This window comes from Microcaecilia unicolor, chromosome 5 (genome assembly GCF_901765095.1).
Source record: "Microcaecilia unicolor chromosome 5, aMicUni1.1, whole genome shotgun sequence".
NCBI classification, from domain to species: domain Eukaryota; kingdom Metazoa; phylum Chordata; class Amphibia; order Gymnophiona; family Siphonopidae; genus Microcaecilia; species Microcaecilia unicolor.
Genome location: NC_044035.1, coordinates 212,667,761 through 212,686,764, shown reverse-complemented (window position 1 = coordinate 212,686,764; position 19,004 = coordinate 212,667,761). Strand labels below are relative to the sequence as shown.

General features: G+C 48.5%; 1 protein-coding gene across 2 annotated transcripts in view; it reads right to left on the bottom strand.

Moving 5' to 3' along the window:
* KIAA0895L (KIAA0895 like) overlaps positions 1 to 19,004 on the bottom strand; it is a 105,531-nt gene that overhangs the window by 31,451 nt on the left and 55,076 nt on the right. For both annotated transcript variants that reach the window (XM_030203746.1, XM_030203747.1), the window contains exon 3: positions 16,579 to 16,722. In XM_030203746.1, the coding sequence (XP_030059606.1) occupies positions 16,579 to 16,722 (144 nt within the window). The remainder of the gene's footprint in view (positions 1 to 16,578; positions 16,723 to 19,004) is intronic.

Sequence of the window (19,004 nt, the reverse complement as noted above, 5' to 3'; positions counted from 1 at the left end):
GTTTTGGAAGGCTCACATTTACCACCACAAGTGTAACAGGTAGGGGGGGATGGGCCTGGGTCCGCCTGCCTGAAGTGCACTGCACCCACTAAAAACTGCTCCAGGGACCTGCATACTGCTGTGATGGAGCTGGGATAACATTTGAGGCTGGCATAGAGGCTGGAAAAAATGTTTTTTAATTTTTTTGGGCGGTGGGAGGGTGTTGGTGACCACTGGGGTAGTAAGGGGAGGTCATCACCGATTCCCTCCGGTGGTCATCTGGTAAGTTCGGGCACCTTTTTGAGGATTGGTCGTAAAAAAAATGGACCAAGTCGGCCTAATGCTCGTCAGGGACGCCTTTCTTTTTTCCATTATCGGCCAAGGACGCCCATCTCTTAAGCACACCCCCGTCCCGCCTTCTGTACGCTGCCGACACGCCCCCGGGAACTTTGGTCGTCCCCGTGACGGAAAGCAGTTGAGGACGTCCAAAATCGGCTTTCCATTATGCCGATTTGGGCGACCCTGAGAGAAAGATGCCCATCTCCAGATTTGTGTCGAAAGATGGGCGCTCTTCTCTTTCGAAAATGCCCCTGATAGCCAACTAATTTTATACAACTGGAGGCACGGATTAAGGAAGTGAAGTGGAACGGCAGCATAAAAGAAAATATTCTGGTACAGTGTATTGCACTCTGTTGGCAGTGAGATATGTGAAGCAATGGTTCTATCTTCAAAGAAATAAAGTGGCAAAAGTAGCGTGTAAGAAGTGAGCTTAGTGATGTCAGACCTTGACAGGGATGAAATTGTCATTTAGATTATATTTTGCTTCTCCTGTTATACAGAGTTTTTTTTTTTTTTTTAAACTAAGATATGCCTCCCAAGAGTGACTATATAGCACTATAGTGACGATAGTGTTGAATGGAGAAATAGCAAAGAAAGAGATCACTGGGATGTGAAGTTTCCTCCAAGAGGGAAATGCCCAGAGGGAAATGATGGGTAGTCATCAGATTTTTATGAAGAAGTTTTGATGGATCTTACACCGCTCTTGGAGAAATTGTTTGAGAGTATCCCAGTGGGGGAATGACCTGTTGACAAAAGGCTGGAGGCCACCACTACTTTGATCCAAAAAAAGGGAAAAGACATGGCATGTGACTCCTACCATCCAATTTCCCTTATAAATATAGATGGTAAGGGCCCAATATTCAGCTGGCAGCAATCAGCATTTTGCTGACCACCACCGGTATTAAATCCGAAAATTGACGGGCCATGTCCAGGCACTGACATTGAATGTCCAGATTCACAGAGCTAGCTAACACACAGCCGGTTAAGTGTGATATTCAGAAAGTAACCAGCCATGGTTTACCGCATAAAGATAGGACTGACTATTATGCAGTTAACCTGGCCAGTTAAGTGCTGAATATCGGCACTAGAGAGCTGCACAGGAGCGGGGATAGCGGGATTCCTGCGGGGATCCTGCAGGGATGGATCTGGGTCCGCAGGAAGTCCGTGGGAATGGGCCTAGATCCTGCGGGATCCTTGCGGAACTACCTTCCCTCCCTCGAGCGTAGGGTGCCCTCCCGGCACATACCTCTAGGCAGCCTGGTGATCTAGTGGCTTCTTCGGGGTTGGAAAGATCCCTACTCTTTCCTGCCCGCTGCTGCGGCACTGGTCCTCTCCTTTCTGCTCTCTTAAACTGGCTGTCGAGATTTCCAGCAGCGGCCTCGTCTCAGCAGCCATTTTAAAAGAGCAGAGAGGAGAGGATCAGCTCTGCAGAACCGAGCAGGAAAGAGTGGGGATCCTTCCTGTGCCAAAGAAACCATTAGACCACCAGGCTGCCTCGAGCTAAGTGCTGGGAAGGCACCCAGGGTTGAAGGGACAGTGGATGGATGGAGTCTGGAAGGTAGAAGGATGAGTCTGTTTCCCCTCCCTCACACTGCCATCATTGCTGTACACTCAAAGCGAGGGAGCCTATGAGCTGCTGCATCCACTTTGTTGTTCTTTATTGTTGGTTGGTGGCATTTTTCATTTCATTTATTAATTCTTATACCCCACATTATCCAAACAAGGTTTGGGTCAATGTGGCTTACAGTGTATCAAAGTGAAAAACATTACATAAAACTATGCATAACAATGTAACTAGGGTGTAACAAGGTGGAAACTATGAATAACAATGTAACTGGAGTGTAACAAGGTGAAAACGTTATATAGAACTATGAATAACAATGTAACTAGGGTGGATATGGGTTGCATGGGAAAGTGATTAAATCGTATAGCTAAGGTAGAATACATGAAGTGGTGGGTTTCTGCATGATTGGTTAGGTCAGTAAAATAACATATTGATGGAATTCAACATTGTAATAGTATGACAAATTAGTAGTAACTCAATAAAATGATAAAAGTTAACAACATAAAATGCTACAGAATTAAGAATTAAGATATAGTAGAATTGGAAAAGGTGCAGCGAAGAGTGACTAAAATGATAGCAGGGATAGGATGACTTCTCTATGAAGAAAGACTAAGGAGGCTAGGGCTTTTCAGCTTAGAGAAGAGACGGCTGAGGGGAGACATGATAGAGGTATATAAAATAATGAGTGGAGTGGAACAGGTGGATGTGATGCATCTGTTCACACTTTCCAAAAATACTAGGACTAGGGGGCATGTGATGAAACTACAGTGTAGTAAATTTAAAACAAATCGGAGAAATGTTTTCTTCACCCAACGCATAATTAAACTCTGGAATTCGTTGCCGAAGAACGTGGTGAAGGTGGTTAGCTTGGCAGAGTTTAAAAAGGGGTTAGACGGTTTCCTAAAGGACAAGTCCATAAACCACTACTAAATGGACTTGGGAAAAATCCACAATTCCAGGAATAACATGTATAGAATGTTTGTACGTTTGAGAAGCTTGCCAGGTGCCCTTGGCCTGGATTGGCCGCTGTCGTGGACAGGATGCTGGGCTCGATCGACCCTTGGTCTTTTCCCAGTGTGGCATTACTTATGTAAATATCTCTTGGTGTGTATTTTGTAATCGGTTCCCGATGGCATTATGTGAGGTGGTGTTATGCAAATAGTAGTCCTGTGTTTGATGGGCTAGCCATTGACTGTATAGGACTTGTTGAAGAGGGAAATTTTGAGGGTCTTGTGAAATTGTAGATAGTTTGTAAATTTTCTTATGGCTACTGGTAGTCAGTTTGTACAACATACGGATATACACACAGAGGAAGTATAAGGGAAAATTAGGTTCTTACCATGATAATTTTCTTTCCTTTAGTCATAGCAGATGAAGCCATTACGTATGGGTTGTGTCCATCAACCAGCAGGGGGAGATAGAGAGCACTCAACTTTTCTCAGTGCCTCGTGGCCAGCTAGATCCACTGCCTCTTCAGTATTTGAAGCTTCCAAAGCAGTATGGCGAACCGCAATGGGAATAACATGAACTTTCCTCACAGCGAACGATGGCCCCTTAACAAGGGCATGAACTCAAAAAAGGAGGGAATGAACTCATCCTCCTGGAGGGAATAAACTCGTCCTCCACTTTGTATAAACGGAGGGAATACTTGCATCCTCCTGGAGGGAATAAACTCATCCTCCCAAAACATGAACTGGAGGGAATGAACTCATCATCCTATAACTGTAACAAGAATCCTGAAGACTGTTTTCCGACTCCCCAAGGAAGGAATATAACTTCAGGAAACAAGAACAGCACCTAAAATCAGAATCACTGCAATACAGACAACCATAAAGGGAGGGCTCATGGCTTCATCTGCTATGACTAAAGGAAAGAAAATTATCATGGTAAGAACCTAATTTTCCCTTCCTTGTCATCAAGCAGATGAAGCCATTACATATGGGATGTAACAAAGCAATCCCTAAATAGGGTGGGAACAAGCCACACCACGCGCTAGCACCTGTGCTCCAAAATGCGCATCCCTCCTGGCAGCCACATCCAGCCTGTAATGTCGGGCGAAAGAGAGCTTAGAAGTCCATGTTGCAGCACTGCAAATCTCATGAAGAGATAGTGCTCCAGTTTCCGCCCAGGAAGAGGAAATCGCTCTTGTGGAATGTGCCTTAAAGGCTTCAGGCGGAGCCTGGCCAGACAGCAGATATGCTGAAAAGATAGCTTCTTTGAGCCAATGGGCAATAGTGGCTTTAGACGCTGAAGACCCTCTGCGAGGACCTGCAAACAGCACAAAAAGATGATCAGAGGTCCTGAAAGAATTTGTAATTCGCAGATACTGCAACAGAGTCCTGCGCACATCCAAAAGGTGCAACTGCCCAAATGAACCTAGAAACTCCTCCTCAACAAAGGAGGGAAGAAAAACAGGCTGGTTTAGGTGAAACGCTGAAACCACCTTAGGCATGAAGGAAGGCATGGTCCGAACCATGACCCCTGACTCTGAGAATTGCAGAAAAGAGTCTCTACAGGACAGCGCCTGGAGCTCTGACACCCGTCTCGTCGAGGTAATGGCCACTAAAAAGATGGCCTTCAGTGTCAAATCTTTCTCTGAAGCACGCCGAAGTGGTTCAAAGAGAGCCCCCTGAAGGGCCTTCAATACTAACCCCAGGTTCCAAGCTGGACAAGGTGCCCGCACGGGAGGAGGGAGCCGAAGCACCCCTCTATGAAACCGTGCCACATCTGGATGAGCAGCTAAGGACACGCCTTCAACCTTGCCACGCAGGGAGGCCAATGCTGCCACTTGCACCCGCAGGGAATTATAGGCCAAGCCTTTGTGTACACCATCCTGCAAAAAGTCCAGAATCGGCGAAGACAGGAGCCCGCAACGGAGAAAGCGCTCTTGAAACACACCAGACTTCAAACTGGCGCCAAATCCTGGCATAAGCCACGGAAGTGGAGCTCTTATGGGCCTGCAGGAGAGTGGAAATTACCTTATTTGAGTAGCCTTTTTCTCTCAATTGCGCCCTCTCAATCGCCATGCCATAAGACCAAAGCGGCAGGCGTCCTCCATGTCCACCGGACCCTGTCACAACAGGTGCGGAACCAGAGGTAACGGAAAGGAAGCCTCCAACAGCATCTGTCGGAGGTCCGCATACCAAGGCCTCCTGGGCCAATCCGGGGCGACGAGCACCACTTCTCCTGGGTGCAGCCGAATCCGCAGGAGCACTCGCCCTATCAAGGGCTACGGAGGGAAGACATACAGCAAGCCCAGGGGCCAGGGTTGAGTCAAGGCATCCAACCCAGCAGAGCGAGGATCCCTCCGTCTGCTGAAGAAGCACGGGACTTTGGCATTGGAACTGGTCACCATAAGATCCATCACTGGCTTGCCCCATTTGGCACATATCTGCAGGAATACATCGTCTGCTAGTTTCCACTCCGCTGGATCGATCTGATGCCTGCTTGGATAGTCAGCTTGCACGTTGCTCTGACCTGCAATGTGAGCTGCTGACAGGGACTGTAGATGCAGCTCGGCCCAGTGGCAAATTTGTTCGGCCTGCGCGGCTAGAGCTCTGCACTGAGTACCACCTTGTCGATTTATGTAGGCCACTGCTGTCGTGTTGTCCGACATCACTCTGACAGCCAATCCTTCCAGGGTCACTTGAAAGGCCAGAAGAGCCAGAAACACCGCTTTCAACTCCAGGCAGTTGATAGACCACTCCGACTCGTCGGGCGTCCACAGACCCTGGGCATGCTTCCTCTGGCAATGTGCGCCCCTTCAGGCTGGCATCTGTCACCACTAGGCACCAATCAGGGAGTGCCAGCGGCATTCCTCACCGCAACATGCTGTCCGAGAGCCACCACTCCATACTGAGGCGGGCTGCAGGGAGCCAAGAAAGTCTGCACTGATAATCCTGAGATACAGGAGACCATCGTTGAAGTAGAGAATACTGTAGAGGTCTCAGGTGCGCTCTCGCCCATGGCACCACTTCCAAGGTGGCCGTCATCGATCCCAACAGCCGGACAATGTCCCAAGCTCGCGGGCGGGGCATCCTCAGGAGCAGACGGACCTGATTCTGAAGCTTGCACCGCCTTAGATCGGGAAGAAACACATAGCCCGAGGCTGTGTTGAACCTGGCCCCCAAATATTCTAGAGATTGCGAGTGGGTCAGGTAACCTTTGGCCATATTGACGACCCAGCCCAGAGATTGAAGGACTGAAACCACTCTGGCTGTAGCTAGATGACTCTCTTTTTCTGAGTCTGCTCTGATGAGTCAGTCGTCTAGGTACGGGTGAACCCGGATACCCTCTCGCCTGAGAAAGGCAGCTACTACCACCATTACCTTGGAGAAGGTTCGGGGAGCTGTGGCGAGGCCAAAAGGCAAGGCCCAAACTGGAAATGTTTTCCCAACACCGCAAACCGCAGAAACTTCTGGTGCGGGGGCCAAATTGGTATGTGCAAGTAAGCTTCTTTCAGGTCCAGAGACGTGAGAAACTCTCCTGGCTGTACCGCCGCAATGACGGAGCGCAGGGTTTCCATGTGAAAATGCCACACTCTTAAGGACTTGTTTAGCTCTTTTAAGTCCAGAATCGGGCGAAAAGACCCGCCTTTCCGTGGCACCACAAAGTAAATGGAGTAGCGGCCTAGACCTTGTTCGGCGGGAGGCACCGGGGTCACAGCCCCTATCTGGCACAGACTGTGCAGAGTCTCCTCTACCACCGCCCGTTTGGTGGCAGAACCGCATCGGGACTCCACAAACACGTCTCTCACTGGATATCGAATTCTATTCGGTATCTCTCTCTGATCAGGTCCAAGACCCACTGATCTGCGGAGATTTTGGCCCACTCCTCGAAAAAGAGGGATAGTCTTCCTCCGATGACAGGAAACGAGGAGGGGGCCGGCGCACCATCATTGAGAGGATCGCCCCTGAACTCCAGGCCTTGAACCGGCAGCTGCAGAACGTTTGTCCGAGCGAAAGGAGTTTCTCTGCTGAAAGCGGGCACGCGAAGTGAACCCAGCAGCATGCCCCGGGCAGTACCTTCTAGCTTCATGGAAGCGAGGTCTGTAAGAAGAGCGGACCGCCTGACCCTTAGACGAAGGCTTCGGCCTATCTTCGGGCAAGCGCTGAGGTTTGGAATCCCCCAGGCCTTTAACAATGTTTTCCAGCTCCTCACCAAACAGGAGAAGGCCTTGAAAGGGCAACTGCTTAGAGGCCATGTCCGCTGCCCAATGTCGTAGCCAAAGAGTGCGGTGAGCAGCCACTGCTACAGCCATTTGCTTAGCCGAACCTCTGACCATATCATAAAGGGCGTCAGCCAAAAAGGACAAGGCCGACTCCATCCGCGGAGCCACTTCAGATAAGGTCTCCGCTCCATCACCGGGCTGTTCGACTGCCTGCTGTAACCAAGCCAGGCAGGCTCTAGCAGCATAACAACTGCATGCAGACACCCGAACAGTGAGACCTGCCAAATCAAAGGACCGCTTCAGAGCTGAATCAAGCCTGTGGTCTTGAATATCCTTCAGGGCAACCCCTCCTTCAACAGGGAGGATAGTTCTCTTTGTCACAGCCGTGACCAGGGCATCCACTTTAGGCATTGCAAAGCGAGCCAAATGTTCCTCACTCAGAGGGTATAATTGCCCCATAGCCCTGGCAACCTTCAAAGGTCCCTCGGGGTCAGCCCATTGAGCCGAAATAAGCTCTTGGATGGAGTCATGCAAAGGAAAGGCTCGAGCAGGCTTTCTGGTACTAGCCATCCTTGGATTAACCGAGGAGGCTGTGCCACTCCCAGGATCTTCAATCGAGAGGGCTTGTAAGGCATCTGAAATAAGCGCTGGCAGCTCCTTGCGGTGGAAAATCCTCACCGCAGACGGATCATTGAGCTCCTGTGGCAATTCTGCACCCGACTCTGGCTCCTCAGCCCAAGAAGTTCTGCCAGACCCCTCAGAATCCTCATAGCCCGACCACGGTGGGGAAAAGGGGGGTGCGCCACACTCAGAAGGGGAATTAGCCCTTCTACGTTTATCAGGAGGATAAGAAACAGGCAAAGCCAACTCCAAAAGGCCAGGATCCACCGGGGGGGGGGGCAGGCAGAGGGTCCGAAGATCTCTGTGGAAGAGCTCTTTTAAGCATGTATGCCCTATGCAACATTAAAACAAAATCAGGGGAGAAAACCGCTCCCTGACCGCCCGGATCCTGCCCAGGGCTATCAGCTCTATTATTAGCCTCACTCAGAGGACCCCCCCCCCCCGGATTCAGGGCTCTCCGTCGCAACGGAAGCCGCGCCATGTGGAAAATCCAAAATGGCGTCCGCTGCTAGCTCAGAGCGTGAAAGATCGCCGCTCGCCATGCTCGGACCGGCTCTACCGTCTGTACAGCACGAATTACAGAGCCCCGCTGCAGATTTGCGCTTGCCACATTTAGAACAGCGCTTTACAGTCTCCGCAGCCATCGCCGAAAACGGCGGTAAAATTCAAAAATGGCAGTTCATGCCAAAAACGTCCCGATCGCGGGTCCCCCTCGGAGGAGTCAGAAAACACTCTTACCTCACTAGACCGAGTATCACAGCTCCGGTCCTGCAGAAGAATCTCAAGAAAAAAACCTCTTTTCCGAGATCGCTGCGCTAAAGCGCGACTTGACTTTAATTAATTAATTAATTATTTATTTTTTACGCTGTGAGGAAAGCAGAGGCAAAAGAGGTAAATAAAAACACTCCGGAGGCTCAGATAAGTGGGAAAGGCAGGAAAGGCGAACCATTGTGCCTGCATCCACTGAGTGGGAAAGGACAAGGAAAAGCAAGCTAATATGTCCACATCCACGGGGGAATGGGTAAGGCAGGGAAAGGGCTGACCTATGTGCCTTCAAAGTGAAGCTGCTATAGCCTCTAACACCCCGGCTAACAGCTGGCAAGCCAGGAGCCACCCCCAGGCAGATTTTTGATGGAGCTCGAAGAAGCTGCAGCCACCCTGCTTGGGGAGATAGAGAATACTGAAGAGGCAGTGGAGCTAGCTGGCCATGAGGCACTGAGAAAAGTTGAGTGCTCTCTATCTCCCCCTGCTGGTTGATGGACACAACTCATACGTAATGGCTTCATCTGCTTGATGACAAGGAACATAATTTTTCCTTCCTTGTCATCAATACCAGACCAGTACAGACCAATGGGATGTAGCAAAGCAGTCATATCATTAGGGCAGGAAAAGAACCTAAATAACAGAAGAATCACCAAAGCCCCAAAGGACAACAGAAACATCAATGAACACGCCCGCCGACCAACGTCTGAAAAAGGGAACCACTTCAGGCGAGCCACCCAGAGATTCCCGAACTGCAGTGGAAAAGATAAAATCCTCAAAATAAAAGTAGAGGAAGAGACCTCTGGAAGAAAACCACTGCCCAGAGACCCAGGTAACTCGAGGAAAAAAAATACCTAAAGAGTTTTAAAGTCTCAGAAAACAAAAGAGGCACTGCAACAACTGACTGAAGAACCACGAGAGTTAAGTCCCAGAGAACTATGTCCCAGCAGCAAGAACGTAGAAAGGTACCACCCCCTAAGCAAAAGGTCCCCTAAGAAAGAAAACTGAACTCGAAGAGGAAGCCAGAGAGGACCCCTCCTCATAGGAAAAAGAACAAAAATAAGGGTACGTTCAAGACCCGCCGACTTGCCATCAACCAGAGCCGGCTCCACAGGCCAAGGAGAATGGTCAAAGGACAGATGGACCCATAGTCCCAGACCAGACAGAATGGGCACTATGCCACCACCTCCAAGAATAAGAGATTTCATCACCAGATAAGAAAATCAAGAAAACACACACACCTACAATGGAGAAAGAAAGAAAATGAAGCAGACAAGGAGAGAAGTGGCAAGACTCCAACTCTGTTACAGTACTAGATGAAACACCAGAGAAGGTACCGTGGAGGGGCATAATTGAACGCGAACGCCTATTTCCATAGGCGTCTAGGTCCGAAAACGGGTACGTGAAGAGGCGGGACAGACCGTATTTTCGAAAAAATGGACGTTTTTCAGCTGGGCGTTTGTTTTTTTTTTTGTGATAATGGAAACTAAAAATGCCCAGCTCAAAAACGTCCTAATCTGAGCCATTTGGTCGTGGGAGGGGCCACGATTCGTAGTACACTCGCCCCCCTGACATGCCAGGACACCAACTGGGCACCCTAAAGGTCAGTGCAATGGACTTCAGACAACGCTCCCACATGCATAGCTCCCTTACCACGGGTCCTGAGCACCCAACCCCGCTCCCCCAAAACCCACTACCCACAAATGTACAACACTACCATAGCTCTTAGGGGTAAAGGGGGCACCTACATGTGGGTACAGTGGGTTTTGGAGACCTCCCATTTACCAGTACAAGTGTTACAGGTAGGGGGGGATGGGCCTGGGTCCACCTGGCTGAAGTGCACTGCAGTACCCACTAAAAGTGCTCCAGGGACCTGCATACACGCAGGCCTCTAGGACTTGTTGCTGCTATATAACATTGGCACACCAGTTGACACCTGAAGACTAATCTCTCCGAAAACGTCCTTTATTGGAATAAGCACGCTTACTCACAGTTAACTGCAGATCAGAGGTTGTGCCCCACTGGCAACGAGTCTCCCTGGTACTGAGATTAGCAGTAGGTCAGAGCTGGCAGAATGGTGTACAATGCCCTCTTTCAGCAACATTCAAGGTAAGAACTAAGTTCTGTAACGTGGCTAACACGTGAAAGGGATCTAAAACTGGCTTACAAAAATGTTCACTACCTCATGGACTACCGGAAACAAAACAGGGCACACTCTGACCCAGTAAGCGGGGGGAAAAGCACCATGGGAGTAGAGCCTACCAACTACTAACATCGTGAGCATTTGCCACAAGCTAGTGGAATCGAGCCCAATACCCTACACCCACCACAATGCATTGCTGATGTGACTCTGCAGTGCGCATAACAGAAAAGTTGTCACACTCACCCGAGAGCCTCATCAGAACCAGGGAAAGGCTGTCACAGGATAGAACATATTCTGCTGAGGTGGGTACGACATTTGAGGCTGGCATAGAGGCTGGAAAAAAAGTTATTAAAGTGGGTTTTTATTTGTGGGGAGGGGGTTAGTGACCACTGGGGGAGTCCGGGGAGGTCATCCCCGATTCCCTCCGGTGGTCATCTGGGCAGTTGGGGCACTTTTTTGGGACTTGTTCGTGAAAAAAAAGGGTCCAAAAAAGTGACCCAAAATCGCGGTAAAAACGCCTTTTTTTTTCGATTATCAGCTAAAGAAGCCCATCTCTCCTTGGCCGATAACCACACCCCAGTTCTGCCTTCACCACGCCTCTGACACACCCCTGTCAACTTTACCCGTTTCCGCGACGGATTGCAGTTGGAAACGCCCAAAATCGGCTTTCGATTATACCGATTTGGGCGCCTACGGGAGAAAGACGCCCATCTCCCGATTTGGGTCGCAATATAGGCATTTTTCTCTTTCGATTATAAGCAGGATAGTCACCCACCTAGAGAGTGTAACACGCCTCATAACTATGGTCCAACAAAAGTGGACCTCCAGAAATGGAGCAAGGCCTGGCGACCACAGCCGGTGCAAGGCCCAACGGTCAGAACTGGAACAAGGCCCGGTGACCAGAGACGAAGTAATGCCTAGCGGTCCAAGCCGGAGCAAGCCCCTGCGGCCCAAGCTGCAGGAAACTCCATGGCAAGAGGTGGAATAAGGCCTCCCCTTCCCGGCCAGAGACAAATAAAGACCCGGCGGCCAAAGACAGAGCAAGGTCTGCCAGAGAGAAAGAAGAAGGTTTGACTGCCAGAAACAGGGGGGCCAACCTTCAGAGATGGAGCCACATTTAATATGTTGAGCTGGAGGCAGTATTAACACCCCGATATGGAGAAGGAGCAACCATCAAAAATGGCGAAGAACTCTACAGTCAAGGAGGGGTGCAGTGAGGCCCAACTTCCAGCAATGGAGCAAGTCTCATCATCCAGAAAAAGGAAACAAAGCTGGAGAGCCAGAGGAAAAGAAAAAACAAACAGAAAAGGAGCCAGGCACAACCTCCAAAAATGAAGCAAGGCTCGACATCCAGAGACGGAGGAAGGCTCGACATGGAGAAAAAGGAGCAAACTAGATGTCCAGAAATGAAGCCAGGCTCGACCTCCAGAAAAGGAGCTGGACACGACATCCAGAAAAGGAGCAAGGCTCGAAATACAGAGATGAAGACCGACCTCCAGCAAAAGATCTTGACTCAATATCCAGAGAGGACACAAGGCTCCACATCCAAAGATGGAACAAGGCTCAACATCCAGAGAGAGAACACAACTTGATGGTCAGAGGAGGAACAATGCTCGCCCGACAGCTATCCAGAGATGGGGCAGAACTCAATACCCAGAGATAAATCAGGGCTCACCTTCCAGTAAAAAAAGGCAAGACTCGCCATCCAAGGAGTAAGGAAGATTCACCATACAGGAATGGAGCAAAACTAGACCTCCAGAGAAGGATCAAGTCTCAAATGTCCCCGAAAAGGAATAAGGCTCAAAATGGAAAGGCAGAGTAATGCTCAACATCACTAGCCTACACAGACAGGGATGAAGCCAAAAGAAGATGACAAGAAGGCAAGGAAAAACACAATGGCATGCCTTGAAGAAATCGTATATGAGCACAGAAGGAGGCCACCTGACAACCCTTGCAAGAGACCAAAAATCCGCCCTAAAAGAAAGCCGTCCAGTCTGCAAGAAACAAAATATGAGGCCAGAGATGGACAGGCAGAAGTTCCTAAACGAAGCCAAGAAGGCAGAGCTGACATGATGGAGAACCAGCCTCAAAAGACAGCAAGTCTTAACAGAGAAGAGACAGAGCATCAGTCTCCCAAGTAGAGAGTTGCACGGGGACAGAAATCTTACCCATCCCCGCCCGTCCCTGCTGGAATCTTACCCGTCCCCACCCGTCCCAACTGGAATCTTACCCATCCCCACCCATCCCCGCAAAAATTTAAACCATCCCAACCCGTCCCCACCCATCCCCGCAAGAATTTAATGGTACATAAAAGAAAATTCCAGTCAGCTCCCTCAGTCTCTCTCTGGATTTGAGCCACAGCACTGTAGGCAAGGAAGGAATGGAAGTTGGAACTTGGAACACTCTGGTGTGCACATGTAAGATTTGTCTCTAATTCACTGGCAGTGTGTGCTGAGAGGTCGTCACATGCACGCACCAGTAGGTCAATGCACGCACTAGTAGGTCAGGTGACATCTGATTCTCGTGCCTGTGTCAGAGCTGAGGTCTCTGCACCAGCCTGAGAGCAAAGAGGATTAATAGTAACATAGTAAGTGACAGCAAATAGACCTGAACGGTCCATCCACTCTGCCCAATAGTCACACTCATGATCAATTCATCATTAAATCAACGCGTGTGATATTATATACTTGATTATGGTCTTTCTTTCGTGTTTCTGGAACAAAGACCACAGAAGTCTATCTGGCCCCATCCTTATGTTCCAACTGCTGGAGTTGCCATCGAAGCCCATTCCAGCCTATTCATGTTCTCATTTGTGGGACACAGACCGCAAAAGTCTGTCCAGCACTGTCCTCATGTTCCAGCCACTGAAGTTGCTGTCTAAGCCCTTTCCAGCCCATCCTACACCAGATTGCCAAGTATGAGACACAGACCATACAAGTCTGCCAGGTATCAGCCCTAGTTCATCACAGCCAGAGTCGCCATCTAAGCGTCACTTGACACATCCACACACATGCAGCCATTTAAGGTTAGCTTTTATATAACTTCCATTTTCTAATTAGAGATCCTCTGTGTTCATCCCACACCTTTTTGAATTCTGTCATCATTTGTGACTCTACCACCTCCTTAATGGAAGACTTTCCGCATTTATGCTGTTAAAGCAAGGAAGAAGAGGAGGAGGAGGAGGAGGAGACAGCACTCAAAGAAATTGGTATTCAGTAGATGAGAGGCTGGTGCAGGTGCAGCTTACACTTCCACGGGAAGCCTGCAGAACTGCTTCCATCCCCGTGGGAACCCTGCAGGAACTGCCTTCGTCCCTGCAGGAATCCCGCGGGTTCCGCAGGATTCCCGCGAACCCCGTTCCCGTGCAGCTCTCTACTCCCAAGGCAAAATACTCCCCATATACAGAAACAACCTGCAAAGAGCTGTCCCAAAGAAAGGCAAAGGAAACTGAGCCTGCAGTACAGCAGGAAACAGTACCATAAGGGAAAAAACCCCCAAGAAGATTCCAAAAGAAACGTCATGCCCTGGAGACTGGCAAGACAGACTAGCACCAGGAAGACAACCCAACCGGGAAAGAATAATCAAAAGAAGGAACCTACAGTTGGAATCTATGTTCAGCAAAATGGCATGAGATGACGCCAGGACATAGGAAAGCTACAGTGAAATCTGTGCCCTAGGCAGCCAAAAACCAGCCTGGCCTGAGAAAGAAGCGTACTAAGAAGGCCCTAAAAATACAGGCAGATGTCCAAAAAGAATTCTGCACGCCTCCAGAATGCAAAATTAAAGTTTCAACTGAAACCAGGAAGGCAAGATGCCCCAGAGATAGGGAAAGAAAACTCATTTAGACCCTGCCAGGGCAGACCACACTAAGAAGGCCCACCACTCAGAGAAAGAAAACCAGGTACCTAGCCGCAGCCTTTCCCAAATTGCAGAAAACTGCGGGCAAGAAAATAAAGCAATACCTGCAGCCGAAAGTGCTATGGTATGATCCAACTGAATTTGGAGAACACCCAAAAACAGAGGGTTAACAAACTCCATCTGCTTTAATCTTTTTTTTTTTTTAATTTAACTTTGCCACAAAAAATGGGAGCCCATTGGAAAGAAGCCGTAATGGCCCCAAAACTTGTTCAAAAAGAAGGCAGAATAGGAAACATGATACGCTGCTGCAGAGACGGCTGTCCGCCCTCAACTGCTGCCAACACAAGCACACTACCAGACGCCAGAACAAAACAGCTTGCGCAACAGCCGTCCCTCAAAGAGCAAAGCACACTGGACAGTGCAGGCAGCCCGGGAGAACAAAAAAACACGGTCCCAGCGGACCCAAAAAGTGCCGCTGACAAAAAAAAACATAGCCCAAATTGTCGCCAGCATGCAGGGAACATAGAGGTCTAGCCAATGACAAAAAGAAGGCCCATCACCACACAGGGAAAACCCGACAAAAGGAAAATAAAAAGAACCACCGTCCTTGACCAGCAAAAAACGCCCCAAAAGCAGCAAACGTTTAGGGAAATAAAGTAACACAAAGAATGGCCACAGAAACTCTCCCCTTTAGGTTTTTTTTTTTAATGGAAGAAAGAATGAACAGCTTACCTCAGACGAAGCTAAAACCACACAACTGTCACAATTCACTTTGGAGGCAGAAAGGAGCAAACATACTTGCCCAGAAGCAGGAAATTTTCAGCCTACACGTGCCACATGCAAATTTGTCAAGCCTCAAAGGCCTCAGGTGAGAGAGGGGATGAACCCAATAATACTAAGAGGCTTATTTTCAAAGCACTTAGCCTCCCAAAGTTCCATAGAAACCTATGGAACTTAGCCTCCCAAAGTGCTTTGAAAATATGCCTCTATGTATCCCATAGCTGGCAGATGAGGGACCCAGGAGCACTGAGAATCATCTAAACAGAATCCAAATCCAGATAACCAGCAGATTCCCTGCTCAACCGTTCCCAGCCAAGCTGGGGCAGGAGCTAGCCAAACAGCAAATGTAGAGGCTGACAAATGCGCAAACCAATAGGGAGATAATATCAAAAACCAGTTTATTCAGAATATTCATATCAAGGACCCGACACGGTCCGTGTTTCGGCGCCAAAGCGCCTGCCTCAGGGGTCACAATCAACTTTCTCTGAGAAGAAGCTGATAGGCTTGAATAATTCCTTTATATATGCAAGTTAATCCACAGAGAAACAAAAGAACAGCCAACCGATCAGCAAACACCATGTCACACCGTGTCGGGTCCTTGATATGAATATTCTGAATAAACTGGTTTTTGATATTATCTCCCTATTGGTTTGCGCATTTGTCAGCCTCTACTTTTGCTGTTTTGCTTTGACTTTCCGTGGAGGCTCCTCCTGTCTTCTTGGATTTGCAGGAGCTAGCCAGCCATCCACCAGCAACTACACTTCCGTCCACCATTCACTAGGAGACAGAGAAAATACTAAGCATTCCAGGCTGCATGATAACCTTAAGAAGCAAAGTGCTTGGAACTATTTTCTCTGTCTCCTTCCGCTGGTGAATGGACATAACCCATTGGTCTGGACTGGTCTGGTATTGATGACACGGAAATAATTATTACAATATATAAAATTATGAATATTATCAAAATTTTTTACTTTTGACTGATGATGGGGGTGGGGAGGTACAGGTAGAAGGTGGGAGGTGCCTGGGGGCCCTTAAGATTGTTTGCCCTGGGCCAAGATTTGTCTCTCGGCGGCCCTGCTTTGTACTGCTGGGATATGACTTAAAAATTGGGCAAACACCTTCTAGTTCAATGCCGCAATTTACAGCCTGCTACAGGAGTGAATACACAAATTGACCTTTATCATGTAACAAGAAAGAATATTCATCCCATAATGGACCAAAGAACTACATAAAAATCTGTCTACAGTCTGCCAAAGGGAGAGTTTATAAACAATCTTCACCTCCAAAATATGCAGACTGTGTCTATGTCACAATATAGTATTCAACTTACAGTGTGTCAAGTAATCTTAATACTCTCCCTACCTCTCCCGTACAGCCCTCCTTCTGCATGTATTTCCGGATGTAAGACCAGATCTGATACTTGCTCAGTAGGTTCCCTCCAGTGGTCACCTCAAAGCTTTCATAACTCCCATATTTCTCCAGGACTGCGTGCATGATACGGATTGCCTGCAATAGTAAGACAAAGAGCTAAGGCCTCTTGAAATGTACAGATATGATACAACTCAGATCTGGTCATTGTGGGGCTAATTTTATAACAGGGCTCCTAGGGTAAAAATGTAACTATTTTTAGCCTATTTCATAAAGACACATGGAGGGGTATTTTCGATATGACATCTAAGTCCAAAATCTGAATAGCAAAGAAGGTCATTTTCAAAAAAGAAAAACGTCTATCTTTTGTATTCAAAAAAAGAAGGTTTTGTGATTTGGACGTTTTATTTCTTGGTCCATTTTTGAAAAAAAAAATGGCCAAGAGCAAAACACACAAAATCAAGCCATTGGGATGTAGGAGGAGCCAGCATTTTTAGTACACTGGTCCCCCTGACATCCCAGGAAAGCAGCGGGGCACCCTAGGGGGCATTGAAGTGGACTTCATAAAATGCTCCCAGGTACACACATCTGACCATTGCTCCCTTACTTTATTTATTTAGATTTTGCTCACACCTTTTTCAGTAGTAGCTCAAGGTGAGTTACATTCAGGTACACTGGATATTTCTCTGTCCCAGGAGGGCTCACAATCTAAGTTTGTACCTGAGGCAATGGAGGGTTAAGTGACTTGCCCAAGATCACAAGGAGCAGCAGCAGGATTTGAACCGGCCACCTCTGGATTGCAAGACCAGTGCTCTAACCACTAGGCCACTCCTCCACTCTGCTGAGCCCCCCAAAACCCACTACCCCCAACTACCATAGCCATTACGGGTGGAAGGGGTACCTATATATGGGTCCAGTGGGTTTCTGGTGAGTTTTGGAGGGCTCACAGTTTCCTCCACAAGTGTAACAGGTAGGGGGAGGTAGAAGCCTGGGTCCACCTGTCTGCAGTGCACTGCACCCACCACTAGACTACTCCAGGGACCTGCATGCTGTTCTAATGGACCTGAGTATAACAGGCGGGCAAGTAATGTTTCTCATCACATTTTTGGGGGGTGGGAGGAGGTTAGTGAACACTGGGGGAATAAGGGGAGGTTATCCCTGATTCCCTCCAGTGGTCCTCTGGTTATTTAGGGCACCTTTTTGTGCCTTATTCGTTATAAAAACAGGTCTAGCTCAAAACATCTTAGTTTTAGTCCTGGATGTTTTTGTTTTGTTCCATTATGGCTGAAAAACGTCTAAGTCTCAGGAATGCCCAAGTCCCACATTGAACATGCCCCTTATATGCCCCCTTGAGATTTGGAAGCACTTCTGACGGACTTCAAAGAAAAATGTCTAAAAATAGGTTTTGAAAATACTGATTTGGACATTTTTGTGAGAAAAACGTCCAAATGCTGCTTTATGCCACTTTTTAGATGTTTTTCTGTTTTGAAAATTAGCCCAATAGGAACTTTTGAGTCTTTTATGAAATACTAAGGGTAAACTGGCAGAAGTTGCAGCTAGATTAAAGCCGTGGAGCTGGTGTAAAGGTGTGCACGTACAAACTGCATCACATTCCGCCTAGGGTTACCATATGTCCGGATTTACCTGGACATGTCCTCTTTTTGAGGACATGTCCGGGCAACTGGGCGGGTTTTGCCAATCTGTCCGTTTGTCCGGATTTCTGGACAAACAGGCAGGCTAGTGGGTGGACAAACGAGCAGATTGCCAGCCTCCCCTCCCCTTTCTTATTACTGCCCTGGTGGTCTAATGACCTCTTCCGCCTTCAGGACAGGAAAGAGCCCCCTCTTTCCTGCCCGGAGTGCTGCCGTGCATGCATCCTTCCAGTTGCTGATCTTGGTGCCGATTCAAAATGGCCACCGAGAGTTGAAGTCTCATGAGGTCACGTCAACTCTCGGTGGCCATTTTGAATCGGCGCCAAGATCAGCAACAGGAAGGATGTATGCAGGGCAGCGCTCTGGGCAGGAAAGAGGGGGCTCTTTCCTGCCCCGAAGAGGTCACTAGACCACCAAGGCAGTAGTAAGGTAAGGGGAAGGGGGTGATAGGGAGGGGGGGTGATGGGGTGTGTGACAGAGGGGAGGGGAAAATGTAACAGGGGCAGAGCAAGGGCGTGAAAGGGAGCAGGGTGGGATGTGTGGTGGGGGCGGGGCATGTGTCCTCCTTTTTGGGGGACAAAATATGGTAACCCTAATTCCGCCTAAACTCCACCCAAGTATGTGCAGTATGGTCACTGTGTACATGATTATGGACATTCCCCCCCTCTCCCCAACTGCAATAAGTCAAAGCAGGGCAGTTCTGCTACTAATACAAAGTTGATTTGCCAAGAAATGGGCCTAATTTTCTGACATTTAGAATTTTCCACA